General features: G+C 40.2%; 1 protein-coding gene across 3 annotated transcripts in view; it reads right to left on the bottom strand.

Annotated features, from left to right (window-relative positions):
• Positions 1–2,167: 2,167 nt before the first annotated feature.
• ldlrap1b (low density lipoprotein receptor adaptor protein 1b) overlaps positions 2,168–19,626 on the bottom strand; it is a 51,245-nt gene continuing 33,786 nt past the window's right edge. For 2 of the 3 annotated variants that reach the window (XM_048558347.2, XM_048558349.2), the window contains exons 6-9: positions 12,826–12,918; positions 11,680–11,798; positions 8,741–8,775; positions 2,168–6,264 (exon numbers count right to left, since the gene is read on the bottom strand). In XM_048558347.2, the coding sequence (XP_048414304.1) occupies positions 6,120–6,264; positions 8,741–8,775; positions 11,680–11,798; positions 12,826–12,918 (392 nt within the window). In that variant the 3' untranslated portion in view covers positions 2,168–6,119. The remainder of the gene's footprint in view (positions 6,265–8,740; positions 8,776–11,679; positions 11,799–12,825; positions 12,919–19,626) is intronic. The other variant, XM_048558348.2, reaches the window with a different exon arrangement.

Genomic DNA, 19,626 nt, shown 5'->3' with positions numbered 1-19,626 from the left:
TATCGGACATCACTTGGGCATGTTTTCATATATGTTGGTAGCCAGTTTGACAGACATTTGCTTTTTTTTTGCTAACTACTCTATATTCTCACATGAGGTAACGTTCAATTTATTAGTGACGTGAAATGCTGATTTTGCATAGCAGTCTGTTTATGGAAATTGCAAGATCATCATTTGTTGAAAAGCAACGGAATGTCAAATGAAGTAGTAAAATAGATTTACTAAACTCTGCATAAACTGAAAGAACCGCTGCTGCTGTAAATCAGGAACAGAAACAAAGCTGCTGGAAAAGCTTGGCAGGTCTGGCAGCATCTGTGGAGGGGGTAAGAAAAAAAAAGGATTAACATTCGGGTCCAGTTCTCAGGAAGAGTCACCAGAACCGAAAAGTCTACTGTTTCCTTCACAGATACTGCCAGACCTGCTGAACTTTTCCAGCAGCTTTGTTTTTGTTTACTAGAGTCTGTGCAGGATTATAAATGGGAAAAACTAAATATTCCAGAGCACATGACACTTTAAAGACAAAAAACAAAAAGATATCATGGAGAAGAAACTAAGGAAATGCAGATCACAAAAGATCAGAGAAAGGTAACAATAGAAAGAATCTTAGACCAGGAAAATAATCAAGATGTAGAGTCAATGTGGGGAAGCTAAGAAAAACGAGATGGAAAATAAAACAATGGCTGTGGGAGTTCATAATTCCCCAACAATTACGACAATTTGGACAGAATGGAAACAGAGAAACCAGAGGAGTGTAATAATATCATTTACTACACCCTTGTTAAGTCCAAATTATGGTCCTAAATTTAAACGAAGCCCAAAATACAGAGGTAGGATATGAAAGTCAACTCAGGTTATTTATGTACCATAAAAATTTAACCAGTCTCTTAATTAAAATGAGGCAATGGGAACAGGAGGAACTGTAGGCTGTTTAGCTTGACATTAATAATCAGGAAAATACTTAAAATTTAAAAATCAAGGATGCCATAATAGATACCTCAAAAGTCAGAATACAATTCACCAGCGTCAACTCCATTTTTTTTGGAAAGTGAAACCATGTTTGAAAAATCTAGACATGACAGATAAGAGTTCAGAGGCTGGGAGAAATGCCGTATAACAAAGTACAGGTTTTACAAGAGATAACAACAAAATTAGGGTTCATGGGATTGTGCCCGTAATGGGAAATGAAGGGGATCAGGTGCAATGTATTCAAGTAGTGTTGCCACTTTAGCAAACTTGGGAAAAAGTTAAGATGTGAGGGGGACACATGGGCTGAAATGGTACACAGACCAAGTTAACATCCAGGTGGAACAAGCAATTTGACAGCAAATAAGTTGGCTTTTACTGAAAAAAGTTAGAATATTCGAGTACAAAAATACCACTAGGCAGGACCTTGGAGTTCACATCTGGAGTCTTGTACATTTAAACATGGAATAATATATTTGCCATAAATCGAGTGCAAGAAAGATTCACTGGAACAACTCCTGACTCTTGGTGTCAGAGGGCTGTTTTGAGGAAAATGGAATAGAAGGGCCTATATTTTCTTCATTTGAGATGAATTAGGTCATTTCTTTGAACCAGAGTAAATTCCCAGAGTGTCTTGACAGGACAGCTACTGACAAGCTGTTTTCCCTGGCTAGGGCATCTAGAATTGGATCTCAGAACAAAGAAGCTACCACTTAGGACCGATGTTTCGTAAATTTCTTCAGAGGATTATGAATCTTTGAACTTAAAGATCTGTAGAGGCTCAGTGAAGGAGTACAGTGCTTTATGGTCACTAAAGGAATTGCTGATGGGGAGGGTTGGTAGTCAAAGGGCGGGGGGGGGGGGGTGTATGGGCTTGATCTGATAGTTTAACTACTATCTTCTGAATGGTGGAGCAAACTCAAGGCATATTATTTAGTCCTGCTCTTATTTCTTCTGTACACTAAGATAAAAGAAATTTCAAAATTAAAAAAGGTATGATGCCTTCATAGCTACACTATCCCATAAAACGTTCTCAAATCCTCATTAAAAATATATATAGTTTCCAATCTTCCTCTTCTGATACCTGAAAAGTGGAAATAGTAGCACAGCGATGGTAAAAATAAAGTGTACACCTTCACTTTTAATCTTACACAAAAGTGGAATGAGTATTGTTCAAAGCGCCATTTAAAAAGTACATCAGCTGAGAGTTATGACAGCTTCTCCATTTTAACAGTAGTGCCTTTATTATACATTTGTCAAAAAGTGCCAACAATATTACCATCATTAAAAAGCACAAGTTCTCTACTAGATATTGTGAACACTTGATCTTGCAGTGTGAATTTGTCACACTGGAGTTTACTCAAATTCCAAATCCAAACATTCCAGAATAACAAGTCTCAACCCATTCTGTTAGAATCTATAAAAATCTTTCCATTAAGAAATATACAATTGAGTACCACATTGTGCATCATTAAAAACTCCAGTAGATGTCATGTAAAATAATAGGCTTACTATAGTAATAGAATGCCAGATTGTTAAATGGGAATCATTCTACATAAAAAAGCAGCTTGGATTGAACTATAATTGTGACCATTTTTGTCGCTTTAAAATGGTCTAGTCCCCATTGGTAGAATTGGATGAGGAGAAAATGCGAAGTAACATTATCCCAGCAATTTTAGGCTCTGATCAATAATGAGAAACATCGAGTAAAGGAGAGCAAATGCAGAGCATCATTTCATTCCTTTCTCTGTTAAGAGCCTAACAGCAATGTTAATTTGTCGGGGATTTTTAGCTGTCTTTTTTGACCATTAGGGTGAGATGAGAGTAGGTTACTTATGCTGTTTTACATACTACAGGATGTGTGCCAACTATTCTTAAAATGAAACAGTGCTACAAAACTGCTTGTAAATTTAAAATTGATTTTTACATACTTTTGCATGTAATATCTTGTACTCCTTTTCAGTCCATTAAAAAAAAAGTATGTGCAACAGATTTCCCACATGATTAACAGGGGTACATCATATTACAAATAGACTTGATGTCACTATTGTTTGCTCATGTTTTATACAAGTATCTACCACAAATGCATCCACTGGATGCAAACTGAAGCTTTTGAATCGGACCACTTAAAATTTAAAGTGAAAACATAGGTTCTATTTATCCCATTAAAAAATGTGGAGGGAGTTATGTTTTCCAAAGTTTTGAAATGTGAAAACAAACTTCAGAAAGCTCCAGGAGAATTTTTGAAATAGGATGTAGATAGTCCAATGAGGGAGCAGGGATCATATTGGACCTGCTATTGGTCACTTCGTGACCAAAGTCTCAGTGGGGAAGCATTTGGAAATACAGACCATAATTCCTGAAGTTTTCAGATACTTATGGGTAAGGACAAGAGTGGACCGCAGATGAAGCGGTTAAAATGGGAGAAGGCCAACTGTAACTGAAGGCAAGAATTGGAGAATGTGGAAGTCTTTTAAAAGGTCAGTTGATCAGAGTGCAGGATAAGCAGGTTCCTATGAAAATGAAGGACAGGAATGGTAGGATTCAAGAACCTTGAATAACAGGGGAAATTATCAGTTTAGTTATGCTTCCTTTTGTTTTGACAAAAGGTCTAGATAACCAAAAACAGACAGACAGAGTCCTTGAAGGATATAGAAAAAGTAGGCAGGAGCTCAAACTGGGGAGTTAGGAGGTCTAAAGAGGCTATGAAATATCCTTGGCAAGCAGAGTTAGGGGATTCCGAAAGCATTTTACACATACATTAGGTGCAATAGGGTAGCTAAGGAAAGAGTAGGCTCACTCTTGGATAAAAAAGGAGGGAGGTTATGTATGGAGCCATAGGAAATGGGCGAGATCCTTAATGAGTATTTTAAGTCAGTATTCACTGAAGACAGGGATGTGAGGGAAGTTGAGGTTAGGGAATGGTGTGTAAATACTATTGGGCAGGAAAACAAACAAAAGGAGGAAGTGTTAAATACATTGAGGCAGACAAGGCTCCAGGGTCAGATGGGATCTATCCCAGCATACTGTGGGAAGCAAGGGAAGAAACAGCTGGGGCCTTAACAGATATATTTGCATCCTCTTTGGCATCAGGGAAGGTTCCAGAGGACTGGAGAATGGCCAATGTTGTTCATTTAAGATCAGAAACAGTAGGGGGTCAGTGAGCCTAATGTTAATGGTGGGGAAGCTGTTGGGGAAGATACTGAGAGACAGGATTTATGCACAATTGGAAGGGACTGGACTTATTCATGACAGGCAGCATGCATTTGTGCAGAAAGATAGCATCTAATCAATTTGATTGATTTTTTTGAGGGGATGGTAAGGATGATTGATGAGAAAGGGCAGTGGATGTTGTTTACATGGATTTTAGTAAGGCATTTGATAAGACACCTCATGGCAGGCTGGTATAGAAGGTAGAGTCTCACAGGATCTGGGATGAGCTAGCTAGATGGAAAGAATAAAGTACCAATGGAAGGGTAATGTTCCACAGGGATCAGTGCTGGGAACTTTTGTTTGCGGTGATGTGTATAAGTGATCTGGATGAAAATGTAGGAGGTCTGATAAGTAAGTTTACGGATGACACCAATATTGTCAGAGTTGCACATAGTGAGGAGGATTGCCAAAGGGATAAAGATTGTAGATTTGGGCAGAGATATGGCAGATGGAGTTTAATCCAGACAAATGCAAGGAGATACATTTTGGAAGATCAAATAAATAATAAATGGCAGCACTCTTAGGAACACAACAAAGAGCTATCTGGGCGTACAGATCCCTGAAAGCAGCAGCACAGATGGAAGAGGTGGTCAGGAAAGCATACAACATGCTTTCCTTCATCAGCCGGGCATTGAATATAAAAGTTGCCAAGTTACATTACAGCTGTACAAAGTTAGTGAGGCCACATTTGGAGTACTGCACGCAGCTCTGGTCACGACACAGAGACGGAAATGGATGCTTGAGGGTGTAAGAGAAGATTTACCAGGATATTGCCTGGTTTGGACGATTGTAGTTGTGAGGACAGGTTGGATAAACTTGGACTGTTTTCATTGGAAAGACAGCAGCTGAAACGTGACCCGATGGAGGTCTGCAAAATTATGCCAGGCATAGATATACAGGGTGGTAGTCAGAGGCTTGTTCCCGGGGTGGAAAGGTCAACTACAAAAAAGAGCACATGTTTAGGGTGGGGGAGAGGAGTTTAGGGGAGAAGTGCAGGGATAAGTTGTCACAGTGTGGTGGGTGCCTGGAATGCACTGCCAGTGGAAACAGACACATTTACAACACTTAAGACATATCTCAATATTTTAGAGGGGGGCAAACAGCAATAGAAACCACATAATGGGCAATAAGTAGAGAGTCTAAATAAGGATAGGGAATTGGTGCAAGCTTGGTGAGCCGAAGGATCTGTTCCTGTGCTGTATTGAATTGAACTGTAAATCTTTTTAAACATGAAACTAAGGCAATGGAAGAGTGTAAGTGAGATGGATTTAAAAATACATTAACATTCATTATAGTAGTACTTTGTAATACAATAAATGCAGAGACTATATACGGTTTATGCACATTCCCATAGTTAATGTAACAAAAGCTTACATGTAAAGTTGCAAACTTCAAGTCTACCAAACAACAATTGAGGGTATGCAATCGATGCTGTCACATAGCAAGTGGAAAACAGGCCCCTTAAATTGTTAGGGTAACAACAGCAGACAAAGAAGAGACAATAAGCAGCTTGTTCAGTTGGGAAAGAGCAATTTTCTTTAAAATTAAAAAGGCATTTTGTGATATTTAACACAAGTCTAATATATAGTCATAAACTTGTAGTACTTTCAGGACTTATTTCTAGTAACAGCCTCAGTCCAAATGAACAGGCAGCTCATTGCCTAACTGACAGTCTAAGGCAAGACTATACACTCTTTGTTGGGTCTAGAAGCAAAAATAATTTGATGGATTTTATGTCAGGGCTATTTACTCTAGTCTGGACCTCTTCAAAAGGCAACACTGGAACAGCAAATTCAGTCATCCTACAACATAGCCATTCAAATCAAAAAGTTTCATTCCTGAACCATTGCATCATGAGAGCAGAAGGTGCCAAGCTAGGTTTCATCCAGTGGTTAATTCCTCCTTTGTAGGTAAGTGGTCTATTCTCTTTGGCTCTCAAATTATCAGAACCCAAACAAATCATCTTTATCTGTAACTCCAGGATCACTTTTTTCCCAGTCTGTAGGAGAAAGGCATTCTTCTGCCTGCATATCCTGAGGGCTCACACCAATGTCCAGGAGCTGAGGGTTTGTTCGAGATTGAGCCAGTCTGAAAAGGGAGAGAGAGGGGGAAAAGAGATGTTACATTGATGGTTTTTGCCCTATTTTACGTTGTGCATGACTGGTTTGGTTTTACACTGAAGGAGTGGACTGTACACTCCCTCAAATCAATTAGATTAATACAACCACTGGCAGTGAGGTTGAAGAGGGGTAACAGCATGGTGTAAAAGGTGCTAGATTTCTTTTTATATTATCTTAGTTTGATTTCTGAACTATTGGTAAGTGAGTTTTGTTCAATGTGTGTGAAGGTTTTAATGATTAACTTATCAGTATTTCTGGAGCCAATTTTCTTTTTTAAACTTGTATGAGATACACAGTTCCTGGAATGCTAATAGGAATTGGTTTGCAGTGGGAGAGTTAGAGTAACAGATTCAACATTTCAGAGTATCAGACTGTTTTCAATTAGAAGGATTGGAATTGTTGTGTTTTTGGCTTGGAGAATCATCCATAGCTTGAAGCTCTTTTGACTTTATTTAAAAAGATGGCCTGGCTCATGTTGGATGTACAAAAAAAAATTCTCCTCAATTAAAGAGTTCAGAAAATGTTAGAAATAAGCTACCTCAATGCAAAGGTTTAGTTTGAAGCTCCAGACCAGGAGGGCTTGGTCAGAATCCTGAGGTTATCCAAAACTAAACCCAGTGTATGAATGCTCAAAAGAACAGGCTCAAAGAGGAGACCAGGAACTGAAAGCAATAAATAAGCCAGCCTGAAAGTTGGGAGAGAAGGAAATCCTTGTTGGTATTTGGACATTATTAAAAAGGGATGCCGGTGGGATAGAGATAATATTGTATTTTAGCATGCATTTTGAAGACATTAAAATTGTTACATGTACATAGTTATTCTATTTTATCTTCTTTTATAGAAGTTAGTGTTTTATCTTCAAAACCAGTTCTGCAACATTACATACTTGTGATTCAGTGGATTAAATGAAACAAAACATGGCCAATCAGGCCAGAATTCAGTCTGGGTCCTGGCTTGTCTAGTAGTAACATCAGGTGGTACCACAAAAATAGTCTCCATCACAGAGAATGTCACTTGGGATTGCTGAGGACTATTTCACTGCAATGATCGATGCAGAAAGCGGAGTTTCAATTAGGAGAACCTGGGGCACAGACTTGACAAAAACATGGTCAAGCACTTTAGAAAAGGGAAGAGAGGCTGAAGTTTAGATAGCTGTTTGCAAGGACAATTTCTTGTTAGGAACAAGTTAATAGAGGCCATATTGAAAGGGAAGTGGGCAGAGTAGATGGATCTATTTACAACATCAGCTAGCACGAAGCAGAGGGGATCATGGAGGTGGGCAAGCAGAATAAAAGATGCCCATTAACCAAATTGCAAAGGAGAGGAATTCAACAGATAAATAGCATAACTGCATTTTTTGAAGAATGGGCACCATGTGATGGGCCTTATGAATTCCACTTAAAAAGAAAGAAGCAAAGTTTCAACATCCTCCTTTTCAGCTGTGGGAGTCACACTCTCTGGCCAGCTGCTGACCAGAAGAGATACTTGGAGAAAGGTCGGTGGGCGGGGGGGGTTAAAAAAAGGGCACACTTGAATTTGTCGCTGGCTGTGAAAGAGAATTTGAATCCCAGGTCCCTGCACCTTAATTTCTAAAGTCTCCCTCTTCTCTTTGTGACATTGCCACACAGTCACTCAAAAGGAGATAGTTTATGCAAGGTAAACAGACCTAAAACATAGATATTACTGTCCTGCAACGTATGCAAAAGGCAGCTGTTGCACAAAAAAGTGCCTTTATCCAAGCAGCATAGAGTGTGACAATGGAATCCCTGGCCTTCTTCAGCACCACCCTCAAATGAAGCAGCTTTCATCTTCACAAACATCCTCCAGCAAAACAAAATTACGTATTGTAATAAGCCAAAACATTGTAAAAGAAAATGTCTAACAGGAAGGTACATTGGAATTTTCCATATTCAGCATTCACAATTCATGTTTCATTTGAGCTAGAGTGCTATTCGTTCAAACTGCAAAGTTAATAATCAAATCACTCTTCAGATTAAGTACACTTAATGAATTCATTTTGAATATTTCTTGTTCAATATACTCCTAAAATCCAAATGAATAACCTAAAAAGTTAGTCAAATGATACATTGCACTACTTCTGCACAGTGGGATAACTTAGTCAGATCGGCAACAGGCAATTAAACACAGCAGGGTGACGGCATATGTAAGCACATGTACAGAGACCCAGAATATTTTAGATTTGTTGCGTATAGGTGTAGGGAGGATCATCTGCTGTGGTGATCAAGTTTCAAAGCATGCACTATATCATACATTCAACAAAATTACCTGCAATTGAACTCAAGCTATCCAAATTGCAGCTTGTAAAAGTCAGAACAAAAGATCAGTTTGAAAATGAAAAGAATTAAATTGACGACTAAAAAGGTGCTCAAAAAGTAATTCATTTTGCAGACAGATTCAAAATTCCAAAACAACCAAAATCTTACCTTGCAAAAGCTTCATCCAGGTCATCATTTAGTTCCTGAAGATAAATTAAAGGCAAATTAATATTTGTAAAGACTAATTTTTTAAAAGTTTTTGATTATAGAATAAAATGGAAAAGAGCTGTATTTTTAAAGCAAGTTTGGGAAGGGAAATGGTTTAAACAGTGTTACTGGAATTCATTCTGAGTGACATCTATACTGTTGATAAGACTGCATGGCATTGGGGGATTATTATTATTATTATTATTATTATTATTATTATTATTATTATTCCAGACATAGGTAGCTATTTTGTTTTGTACGAATCAATGTGATCAGTTGTGGATGCTTGAAGACATTGGTCTGACAACAGCTGTCCGACTGGCTCCTGGGCTGTTGAGTAGTTTGTGGCGTTTACAGTACTGGGGCAGAAACTGCGGCACTGTTGGAACAGAAGATTGTGTCTCTATGCAGTACAAAAAAATCCTGAGCAAGTCAGTAAATTTCTCCCATCAGTTGTTGCAAACCATTAGCTTTAAATCAGTAACTAAGGGAATGTGTTAGAGTACCAATTGCCATTCGCCTCCTTCAAAAGAACCTCCAGGAAGAGATGAGAACAAAAAGGTCTTGGGAAAAGCAAAAAGAATTGTGCCCTGTGGATTGGTGCTTTTGCTAGTTTGTCTCCCTCCATGCATAACACCATTTTTTTGTTTGTCTGTTTCCAAGTATGCATGTGAGTTTAAAGGGAAATTGTGTGTGTGGGGGGGGGGGGGGGGGGGCGGCAGTGGTATGGATCAACTAGTATCATCAAATGTTGATGGTTTCTAGCCAAAAGTAAACAAAAACTAAAAAAAAACAAACTTAGTAGGAAATATAAATGTGGAAAAACATAAGGATAGTGTAGAGGAGCTGAATATTTTTATTTAAATGGAGAAAGGCTGCAGAAAGCTACAGCACAGGTGGTATTTAGGTGTCCTCATTGCACAAAAAAAATCACAAAAACCTAGCATTCAAGTTCAGCCGATAAAAGGAACACAAATGGAAGGCAAAGTATAAAAAAAGTGAGGGCTTTTACTAAAATTATACAAGGCAATAGTCAGACCATATCTAGAATGCTTTGAACAATTTTGAACCACTTATCCAAGATGGACTGGCATTGCAGACAGACAGTTCAGAGAAGGTTTAGTAGGCTTATCCCAGGTATGGAGAGGTTAGGTGAGTTGGCCTGTACTCTTTGGAATATAGAAGAATGAGAGGTGATCTTATTGAAAACATACAATATTCTTATTGAGCTTGACAGGGTAGGTATGGAAAGGTTGTTTCCTATATTTAAAGCACCCAGGGTCAGAGGGCATAACCTCATAATAAAAAGGGGTGAGCAGTTTAAGACAGAGGAGAAGAAAATTTCTTTTCTCAAAAGGGTAGTGAATCTGTGGAATTCTTTGAGGGCAGTTGTAAAGGTTGTGTCATTAAATTATATTCAAAAGGTGGTGATAAACAGATATTTTATTACTAAACAGATCAAAAATTATGGGAAAAGACAAGAAATTGGAGTGGAGGCTTATCAATATACCATGATCTCAGTAAACAGCATGTCAGACTTGAAGGGCCAAATGGCCTACTTCTGCTCCTGTGCCTTATAGTCAAGGTTTTCTGCTAACCACATTCCATCAGACAGGTAAATTAATGATGTTGCATATTTTTTATTAAAATCATAATTGTTGCAAGAACCCTGGGGAGTATTGAGGCTCAATAATGGTGTGTCCAAGTGATTTGCAGCAGGAGACGAAGGGCTCATCCAGGATTATTTTCCAAACATAAGTGGTGGTGATTTATGTCTGACATTGGTAAGTGATAAAAGGTTAAAGAAAACAAAATTCTGTTGTGAAAATAAGGAATAACATTTGAAATGGAAAATGATTTCCTGGGAGCGGCAGGGTTGTCCGGGATGGTCTTAAGTAAGCTTCTAAAAGCTATTAAAATCGACAAGAAAGATGGGGGTGAAATGCTCACCGAATCTGGGAATGTAGACAATAACAGATATATTTGGACTTAATAGAAACACAAAACCATGCATTCTGGGTGGTGAAACATCAGAATAGGTGCTTTTGAATTATAAGCAGTGTAGCCGGAGCACAAGGCAAGAAAATGGAAAAAATAGGAGGTGGAGAAGCAGGAAAAGGATATGGACTTCCAAAGAGCAGAGCAAAATTATGAAGGGAAATGGAAATGAGAAAACTATTATTAGAATTGCAGAGAGAAAAGAAAGCAAAGAGATAGAGAATCTAAGCTTAAAAATTCTGCAGTTAAAACAGATGTCAGATGCTGTCGCAGGCTCTGAAATGAATCAGAATCAAAAAGCCTAGCAAAGAGATATTTAAGTTTGTGCAGCCAGTGCAAATTTTGAGGTGGGCGGGGGGCGGGGGAAGAAAAGGATGTGGTGGCATCCAGGTACATACGCTGTTATTTATATGTATATCAGCTGGGATAATGCTAGCATGGTGTGAGGAACAACAAGGGGAAAGCCTTCTGGAACTAAAAATCTAATGACGACCATGAATCCATTGGCAATTGTCAGGAAAAACTCATCTCATTCTCCAATGTCCTTCAGGGAAAGAAACTGCCATTCTTACTTGGCCTGACCCAAATAGGATTCTGGACCCATAGCAATGTGATTGACTCTTAACTGCTCTGTTGTATAGGCAATAAATGTTGGCATCCCTAGCTAGGTCATCATCTTGTGAATGAATAAAATAAAAATTCTTGCAGGAGAAAAGTTATGCATCCATTGGCAGCTGCAGTGTGGACCAAATGTATATACGCAAGGGCTCCTGGTGCTTGACCAGTTGTTACAGGACTTTGTACTGAATTGACGGCATTTGCATTTAAAACAAAACCCATTCCTGAAATCAATAGGCACAGAAAATGAAATCAACCATTTCCTCAGTGGCATTTACACTTACCCACATAACGTTGTTGTTTACTGAACAAGTTGCATCTCCAAGAGAAGGATCATGTCTATTGTTTGTTGATAATGATATTGCTCCTTCAGTCAAATCCAACAAATTTGCTGTAGCTACTTCTGCAGAGAATTTTATAGAAACACAGACTTAACATTGTGCAATCTGATGCAGTCTGGCTAAGCCAAAATTTAAAAAAACAGACACACCAAGGAAAAAAGAGATTCAAAGAGAATCGCCCCCTCGACAAAAGGGAAGAATCCTGCATATAGCCAGATACATTCAAAAATTAAAAAAAGAGATTCAGCAACATTACTGCACACTGTACCTCATGTTTGACTCAAATTTTGTTCACATTACACGTGAAGAATTCTCCATCTCCCTCAGGCAGCCCAGGCCACAAAGTCTTGGTGCTACAGCTTTATATTAACAGGTTTATCAATGCCATTCAACGTGGCTTCAAGAGAAAATAACTAAAAGTAAGTAGTGCCTAAAATTGATGTCTATGCCTGTTTAATTCAGCAGTCAAAAGTCACGTCCACTCTTCGAATTACACAGCAGGTGTCTTTCTCCTCCCCACCCCAGCCCGTACACATGCCCTATAAAATGTTCATTTTTATAGCAAAGTGAAGAATGCCTTCAAAAAGATGAAAACAAGTGTTTTCTGAAGAGATGGCAAGAGCTGCGGAGGCTGGAGTCAGAGACAACAGCGTAGAGTAGAGCTGAAGTAAGACAGCAGGCCAGGCAACAGAGGAGCAGGCAAGTTGACGTTTCAGGTCCCAAACACATTTACTGCATTGTAGAGTGTGCTATAGAAAATACTTTAGATTTAGAATATTCTAAGTTTAGAGTATACGCAACAACAGTAAAGCATTAAAAAAATTACAACATGTCCCATCTCATCTTTCTAGTGTTAAATCATGGCTATCCAATAAAGAGGTCACAAAGTGTTTCTGCAAGAGAAAAAATAACTGCAAGGTTTTATTGCTGACATGCATTATAGGTAAATTAAACCTCAGGTTGTAGAACAAAATTTGAACCAAAATGATTGTGTCCTATCTTCAGGCCCCAAATTCTTAACTGTACTACCCATAGATAAAACCAACATTCCTTCTCCAATTCAACTTAAAAAAGGGAGAGTTGTCTCACCTGGTTGGAGATGGCTATTGGCGGGGCCTTCTGATTGCAATTTGCCAGTGGCACCACTGTTTGATGGTCCAACTGCAGCCCTTTTCACTTTCTCTGTTTAAAAAAAGGTGTTAAACATTGGATGCTTTGTTCACGGATAAAATATGTATTGAGACAAAAAGGAACTCTGAATAGTTAAATGTAAAAACACCATTAAATATTTCACCCCAGGCAGCCTGGTAACATTCATAAGAATGGCCAGTTTAGAAAACATTCTCCTGAGGCAAAAAAACCTGAAATTTTAATTCAAGTGAGAAATAAGGATCAAGAGCATGAAAAAAAAATAGAATTCAGAACTGAGGCAATCCAGCCCAAACAAACCATCTAAATGGAGGACGTGGCAAACTTTACAGTGTGAGGAGGGACAACCTGAATATTCCATGCGAACTCCATTAAAAAGAAATGTTAAAAATCAATGTTTAAAAGGTTGACAGTGATTAAACAAGGTTTTACTGAAGTGTTGGGGGCGCAGGGCGGGGGGGGGCAGTGTGGAGAGAAGAGAAAGAGAAATCGACCAATATTATTTGCTTTGTGCTCCCAAACAAGATTAAAAAGGGATGTCAGGGTAGAAGGCAAATATGTGTCTTGGTTAGAGACAAAAAAGAACAATTCAAGATTCTGGAGTCCATGGTGGATAAACAGGAAGCTGCAAGAACAGCAAGCCAGGCAGTATCTGGGAGGAAAGGAGCAGTCAACCTTTCAGGTATTACTCTTCTTCAATCCTAAAGAAGTCTTCCTCCAGACGCTGCCTGGCCTACTGTGTTCTTCCAGCCTCCTGCTTGGCCACCTTGGCAAAATGTCTGTTTAGCTCATTTGGCTGGATGGCTAATTTGAGGCACACAGCAAAGCCAATAGCATGGGTTAAATTACCCCACACCAACTGAGATTACCATGAAGGAGTCTCCTTTGTTATGTCTCACCTCACCTGAGTCACGGTGACGCTCAGGTTAAACCACCACCAGTCATGCCTCTATATCGAGGCAGCAGCCCTACAATCTTATAAGACCACAGTGGCTTTATCTTGATACACAAGCAAAATATTATTGACAAAAGGTTTTAGATTATTTAAGTAAGTTTTATTTTGCTAAAAGAAACATTAATCACAAAAACTCATTATTCCCGATTGACTTTAAGAAAACTATTTGACATGCTTCGAATATCATACAAGACAATCGTCTTAATTGGTTTTAAAATTTGTTCTGACCAAAAGGAGGATTGGAACTACAAAGCAACTGGGTGTACCCCAGTCATACAACAGGCAAAAACTTTATCCTGGCTCCTTCCTCATGATTAAATGTAACAGATTAAAAAGTAAATTGACTTAAATACACATCATGAAAGGCCAGAAGGAATTGAAAGAAAATAATAATTAGCAAGTTTTTGTGTTAGATTCTAAAATTTAAACTCAGGTTCTTTTATTAGGTAGCATTGTAAACTGAATCAAAACAATAAAAGGTCAAATTTTTAAAAAAAATTTGCCTTAAAAAGTTTAGCAGACACTTTGAAGGAAGGAACATTGCATTGTTGGTGTTACAGTCCTTTAGCAAAAAAGTTAAAACACAGTCCCATCTCCCCGGTCAGATGAACACAGCTACTTGAAAAATAAGGAAGTCTCCCTCACCCACAATAACAAAAAAAAAATTAACTGATGGTACATATTTATCAAACATTTGTGGAATCATCATATACTTTGATGCATCATAAGGAGTTTCTCCTTGTTATTCTTCCTGAGCATATAGTTTGTGATACATGATCCAGAGTCGATGCCATTAGCATCGGTAACAAAACACAGAAGAGTTCTGTATCTGCATATTAAAAAGTTAGCTATTTGCAGAAAACACAAATAAAAACTACCCGAGTATTAGTAGCAAGCTACTGTACAAACGGACAGTCTTAAAGGATGCAGATCAAATTGAGTTCTTAATCAAATTGAGATATTAACTGCTGATGCTGGAGAATCTGAGATAACAAGGTGTGAAACTGGATGAACACAGCAGGCCAAACAGCAGATGAGCAAGAAAGTTTGACGTTTTGGTCAGGACCCTTCTTCAGAAAAGAAATCTTTTCTGAAGATGGGTGCCCGACTGATGCTACTTGGCCTGCTGTGTTCATCCAGCTTCACACTTTGCCATTGAAAGAGACACAGGAATGAGGACAGCTTAACGAAGACTTTGCTCTGCAGTTTGTGGGGCAACAAGGGTCCAAACAATAACAAGTAGTTTCTCTTTGGTGCCTCAAACTGCTCCACTTTCTCTCTTGCGTCTCCTGTTAATCAAACATGCAGCTGAATGGAGGTGCTAAAAACCGCAGTTACCAATGTTGTCAGTAAGCAGATAGTTAAAACAAAAGTTGGCGTTCCATTTCCTTCTTGTAAAATAACTGATATTTGCATGGCAAGTCATAATGAGAGGGGAGACGTGCAACAAGCAAACAAACCTTACTAGTCATGCCACACCCATTTTGTCAGTTTGTGGTAAAATGCAAAAAAGTTTAGGTTTAAATAGGATTGTGTCTAAGATCGTTTTAATTATTTGAAGTCAGCAGGCTGAATGACTGTTAGAGAGTAGGAGATCACTTTACCTATTCCTAATACAAAACAAAAGAGAAAGCATGCAAAGTATGATCAGAGATAATGGGATTCGCCAGCATCTGCAGTTCCAAGATAACAAAGTGCGGAGCTGGATGAACACAGCAGGCTTAGCAGCATCTCAGGAGCACAAAAGCTGACGTTTTGGGCCGAGACCCTTCAGAGAGGGGGATGGGGAGAGGGTTCTGAAATAAATAGGGATTGAGGGGGAGGCGGACTGAAGATGGATAGAGAAGATAGGTGGAGAGGAGAGTATAGGCTTGGAGTTAGAGGGGGGATAGGTCAGTCCGGGGAGGACGGACATGTCAAGGAGGCGGGATGAGGTTAGTAGGTAGGAAATGGAGGTGCAGCTTGAGGTGGGAGGAGGGGATAGGTGAGAGGAATAGATTAGGCAGGTGGGGAAGAGCTGGGCTGGTTTTGGATTCTAGTGGGGGAAGGGGATATTTTGAAGCTGGTGAAGTCCACATTGATACCATTGGGCTGCAGGGTTCCCAAGCGGAATATGAGTTGCTGTTCCTGCAACCTTTGGGTGGCATCATTATGGCACTGCAGGGGGCCCATGATGGACATGTCACCTAAGGAATGGGAGGGGGGAGTTGAAATGGTTTGCAACTGGGAGGTGCAGTTGTTTATTGCAAACTGAGTATTAGGTGTGCTGCAAAGTGGTTCCCAAGCCTCCGCTTGGTTTGCCCGATGTAGGAGGCCACAGCAGGTACAGTTGTGGCAGTATACCACATTGGCAGATGTGCAGGGGAACACCTGCTTGATATGGAAAGTTGTATAGGGCCCTGGTTTGGGGTGAGGGAGGTGGTGTTGTGGGGGTAAGTTCGCACTTCCTGCAGTTAAAGAGGAACGTGCCGGGTGAGGTGGGCGTGGAGTGGGCAAGGGAGTCATGCAGAGAGCGGTCTCTCTGGAAAGCAGAGAAGGGTGGGGATGGAAAAATGTTTGGTTGTGGGGTTGGATTGTAGATGGCGGAAGTGTCAGAGGATGATGCGTTGTATCCGGAGGTTGGTAGGGCCCTAAGCCCCACCTCTGCCTCTGTTACATTGATAACTGTAAATCGGCACCACCTCATGCTCCCAAGAGGAGCTCGAACAGTTCATCCACTTCACCCACACCTTCCGTTCACCTGGACCATCTCCAACACATCCCTCACCTTCCTGGACCTTTGTCTCCATCTCAGGCAACCACCTACAAAACAATGTCCATTTCAAGCCCACCGACTCCCAGTTACCTAAAATACACCTTCTCCCACCCACCTGCCTGCAAAAATTCCATCCCCTATTCCCACTTCCTTCGCCTCTACCGCATTTGCTCCCAGGATGAGGCATTCCACTCCTGCACATCCCAGATGTCCTTGTTCTTCAAGAGCTGCAACTTCCCCCCACAGTGGTCGAGAACACCCTCAACCATGTCTCCCGCACCTCATCCCTCACACCCCGTCCCCGCAATAACCGCCAAAAGTCATAAAACAAAGATTATTGCTGAACCACACTGGTAGTGAGTTTCACATCAGGTAGGAGATCCCAATGTTCTGATTTGATATTCTAAAGTCAAATAGATTATGTACATGAATAATGACCACTGTAGGACTCTATGCCAGCACCTGCTCATCCCTTTAGATGAGGGCAGGAACAGTGAAAGTGTGCTCTTAAATAATTCATCGCGATGCTGCCATACCACCCGACCAACCTCCGGATACAACGCATCATCCTCCGGCACAACCGCCATCTACAATCCGACCCCACCACCCAAGACATTTTTCCAACCCCACCCTTCTCTGCCTTCCGGAGAGGCAACTCTCTCCATGACTCCGTTGTCCGCTCCACACTCCCCCGCACCCCCCCCCCCACCCCCCAACTCCACCACAACCCCTGCAACCACAGGGAGGTGCTACACCTGCTCCCACACCTCCTCCCTCACCCCCATCCCAGGCCCCAAGATGACTTTCCACATCAAGCAGATGTTCACCTGCACATCCGCCAATGTGGTATACCATATCCACCTGTACATGGTGTGGCTTTGTCTACATTGGGGAAACCAAGCGGAGGCTTGGGGACCGCTTTGCAGAATACCTACACTCTGTTAGCAGTAAACAACTGCACCTCCCAATCGCAAACCATTTCAACTCTCCCTCCCATTCAGCAGATGACATGTCCATCCTGGGCCTCCTGCAGTGCCACAATGATGCCACCCGAAAGGTTGCAGGAACAGCAACTCATTCCGCTTGGGAACCCTGCAGCCCAATGGTATCAGTGCGAATTTCACAAGCTTCAAAATCTCCCCTCCCCTTACCGCATCCCAAAACCAGCCCAGGTCATCCCCACCTGCCTAACCCGTTCTTCCTCTCACCTATCCCCTCCTCCCACCTCAAGCCGCACCTCCATTTCCTACCCACTAACCTCATCCCGCCCCCTTGACCTGTCCATCCTCCCCAGACTTATCTATCCCCTCCCTACCTATACTCTCCTCTCCACCTATCCATCTTCAGTCCACCTCCCCCTCTACTTCAGAATCCTCTCCCCATTCCCCTTTTCTGATGAAGGGTCTAGGCCCAAAACGTCAGCTTTTGTGCTTCCCAGATGCTGCTAGGCCTGCCGTTTTCATCCAGCTCCACATTTTGTTATCTAGCATGCAAAAAGTGTGCTGTTTAAACAGAAGTCTAACAAGTTTGCATTGGCAATGATGAAACAAATAGAACAAAGTCCAAGCACTGCAAGAAGAAATAAATCTTGCTGGTTCCTTAAGTACCGTCACTAAAAATATAAATTGGAAAAAGGGTTTGGACTTAACCATTGCATTATATTTCAAACCCTGTGGTTAATCTATACAATGAGATTCTGTAAAATTGAACTATCACACTGAGAAGACAAGAACAAAAAAAGTAGTTACTGTGTGAAAAAAAATGCATTTCCTATTGAATCAAAAAAGAGACCTCTGAGGCATTCTGCAAATGCTACCACAATGCTCCCATCCGAATTTAACATTGTAAAAAGCAAACTCCCTACCTGACATGCTTCATTTTGTTAAAATTGAAAACAAAAACCAATTAAAAAGTGCATAACAGATGGTAATTTTTGCAGAGAAATTATATGAATCATTGCTCTAGAGGCTAAAGGATGATCAGCTGGGGTAGATCAGTGAAGTTCACAATAAATCAAATTTTCAGAACACAAGCCAGGAACCTCTGCTGTGAATATCTGTCGTTCCAGTGGGTTTCCTTGCATCATGCATCCATGCACCAGAGCCGCAGTAAAAAGGGTCAGTCATGCACAGGGGCCTCACTGATTCTCATTCCAACAGAGCCCTGACCACATTAAGTCAGTAGCTGTTGCATTTTTTGACAGCATAGAGATGAATTATTTAAGAGCACACTTTCACTGTTCCAGCCCTCTGCTAAAGGGATGAGCAGGTGCTGGCATAGAGTCCTACAGTGGTCATTATTCATGTACATAATCTATTTGACTTTAGAATATCAAATCAGAATAGTGGGATCTCCTACCTGATGTGAAGCTCACTACCAGTGTGGTTCAGCAGTTCTTTGTTTTGGAGACTTTTATCAGACACCTCAATGATTTTTTTATTATTTTTATTCTGTATCAACTTTGGTTTGGAACTAGGAACTGAGCTAAAGAGTACGGTTAATAAAAAGGGGAAAAAAAAATTGAACAAACAAGCACAAGCACTTGTTTATTCCTGAGATCAATACAAATAGTTACTGCAGATTGGTACTCGATCAAAAGGTTCTGTTTAAAAGAGTTAAAGCACAGACCAAATGGATTACTTTGTTGTTTAATTTTGTCGTTCAAAAGCGATTGTATTGTTAGTAAATTGCTAAGTCTTTTGTTTAAAACTGCAAACCGGTGTTGAAACTTGATCAGTAAAGCTGCGATTTGTCTCGTTAGGAACCATTAGGTTCAATTTAACATCATTAAAAGGTTTTAATTTTACTGCGTTATGAATACAGAGATCAAAGGTTGATTTGGTTCAGTGGTCTCTCTTAGGGTCATAACACTTTCTTGTATCGAGATCCTTCTATGCCAAGTCCCTTATCTTTATGATCTTCTCAGAGCCTCAGATGTAGGGTTTCTTTAATTATGGCATCATGAGCATTCCCAATCAGAACAGGAATGTGTCTATTGACAATGGTGCATGCATACAATGCATTGCTTAAA

The sequence above is a fragment of the Stegostoma tigrinum genome, chromosome 24 (assembly GCF_030684315.1).
Source record: "Stegostoma tigrinum isolate sSteTig4 chromosome 24, sSteTig4.hap1, whole genome shotgun sequence".
Taxonomy (NCBI): domain Eukaryota; kingdom Metazoa; phylum Chordata; class Chondrichthyes; order Orectolobiformes; family Stegostomatidae; genus Stegostoma; species Stegostoma tigrinum.
The sequence above is the reverse complement of the archived record's forward strand: the minus strand, read 5'-3'. Positions and strand labels throughout refer to the sequence as shown.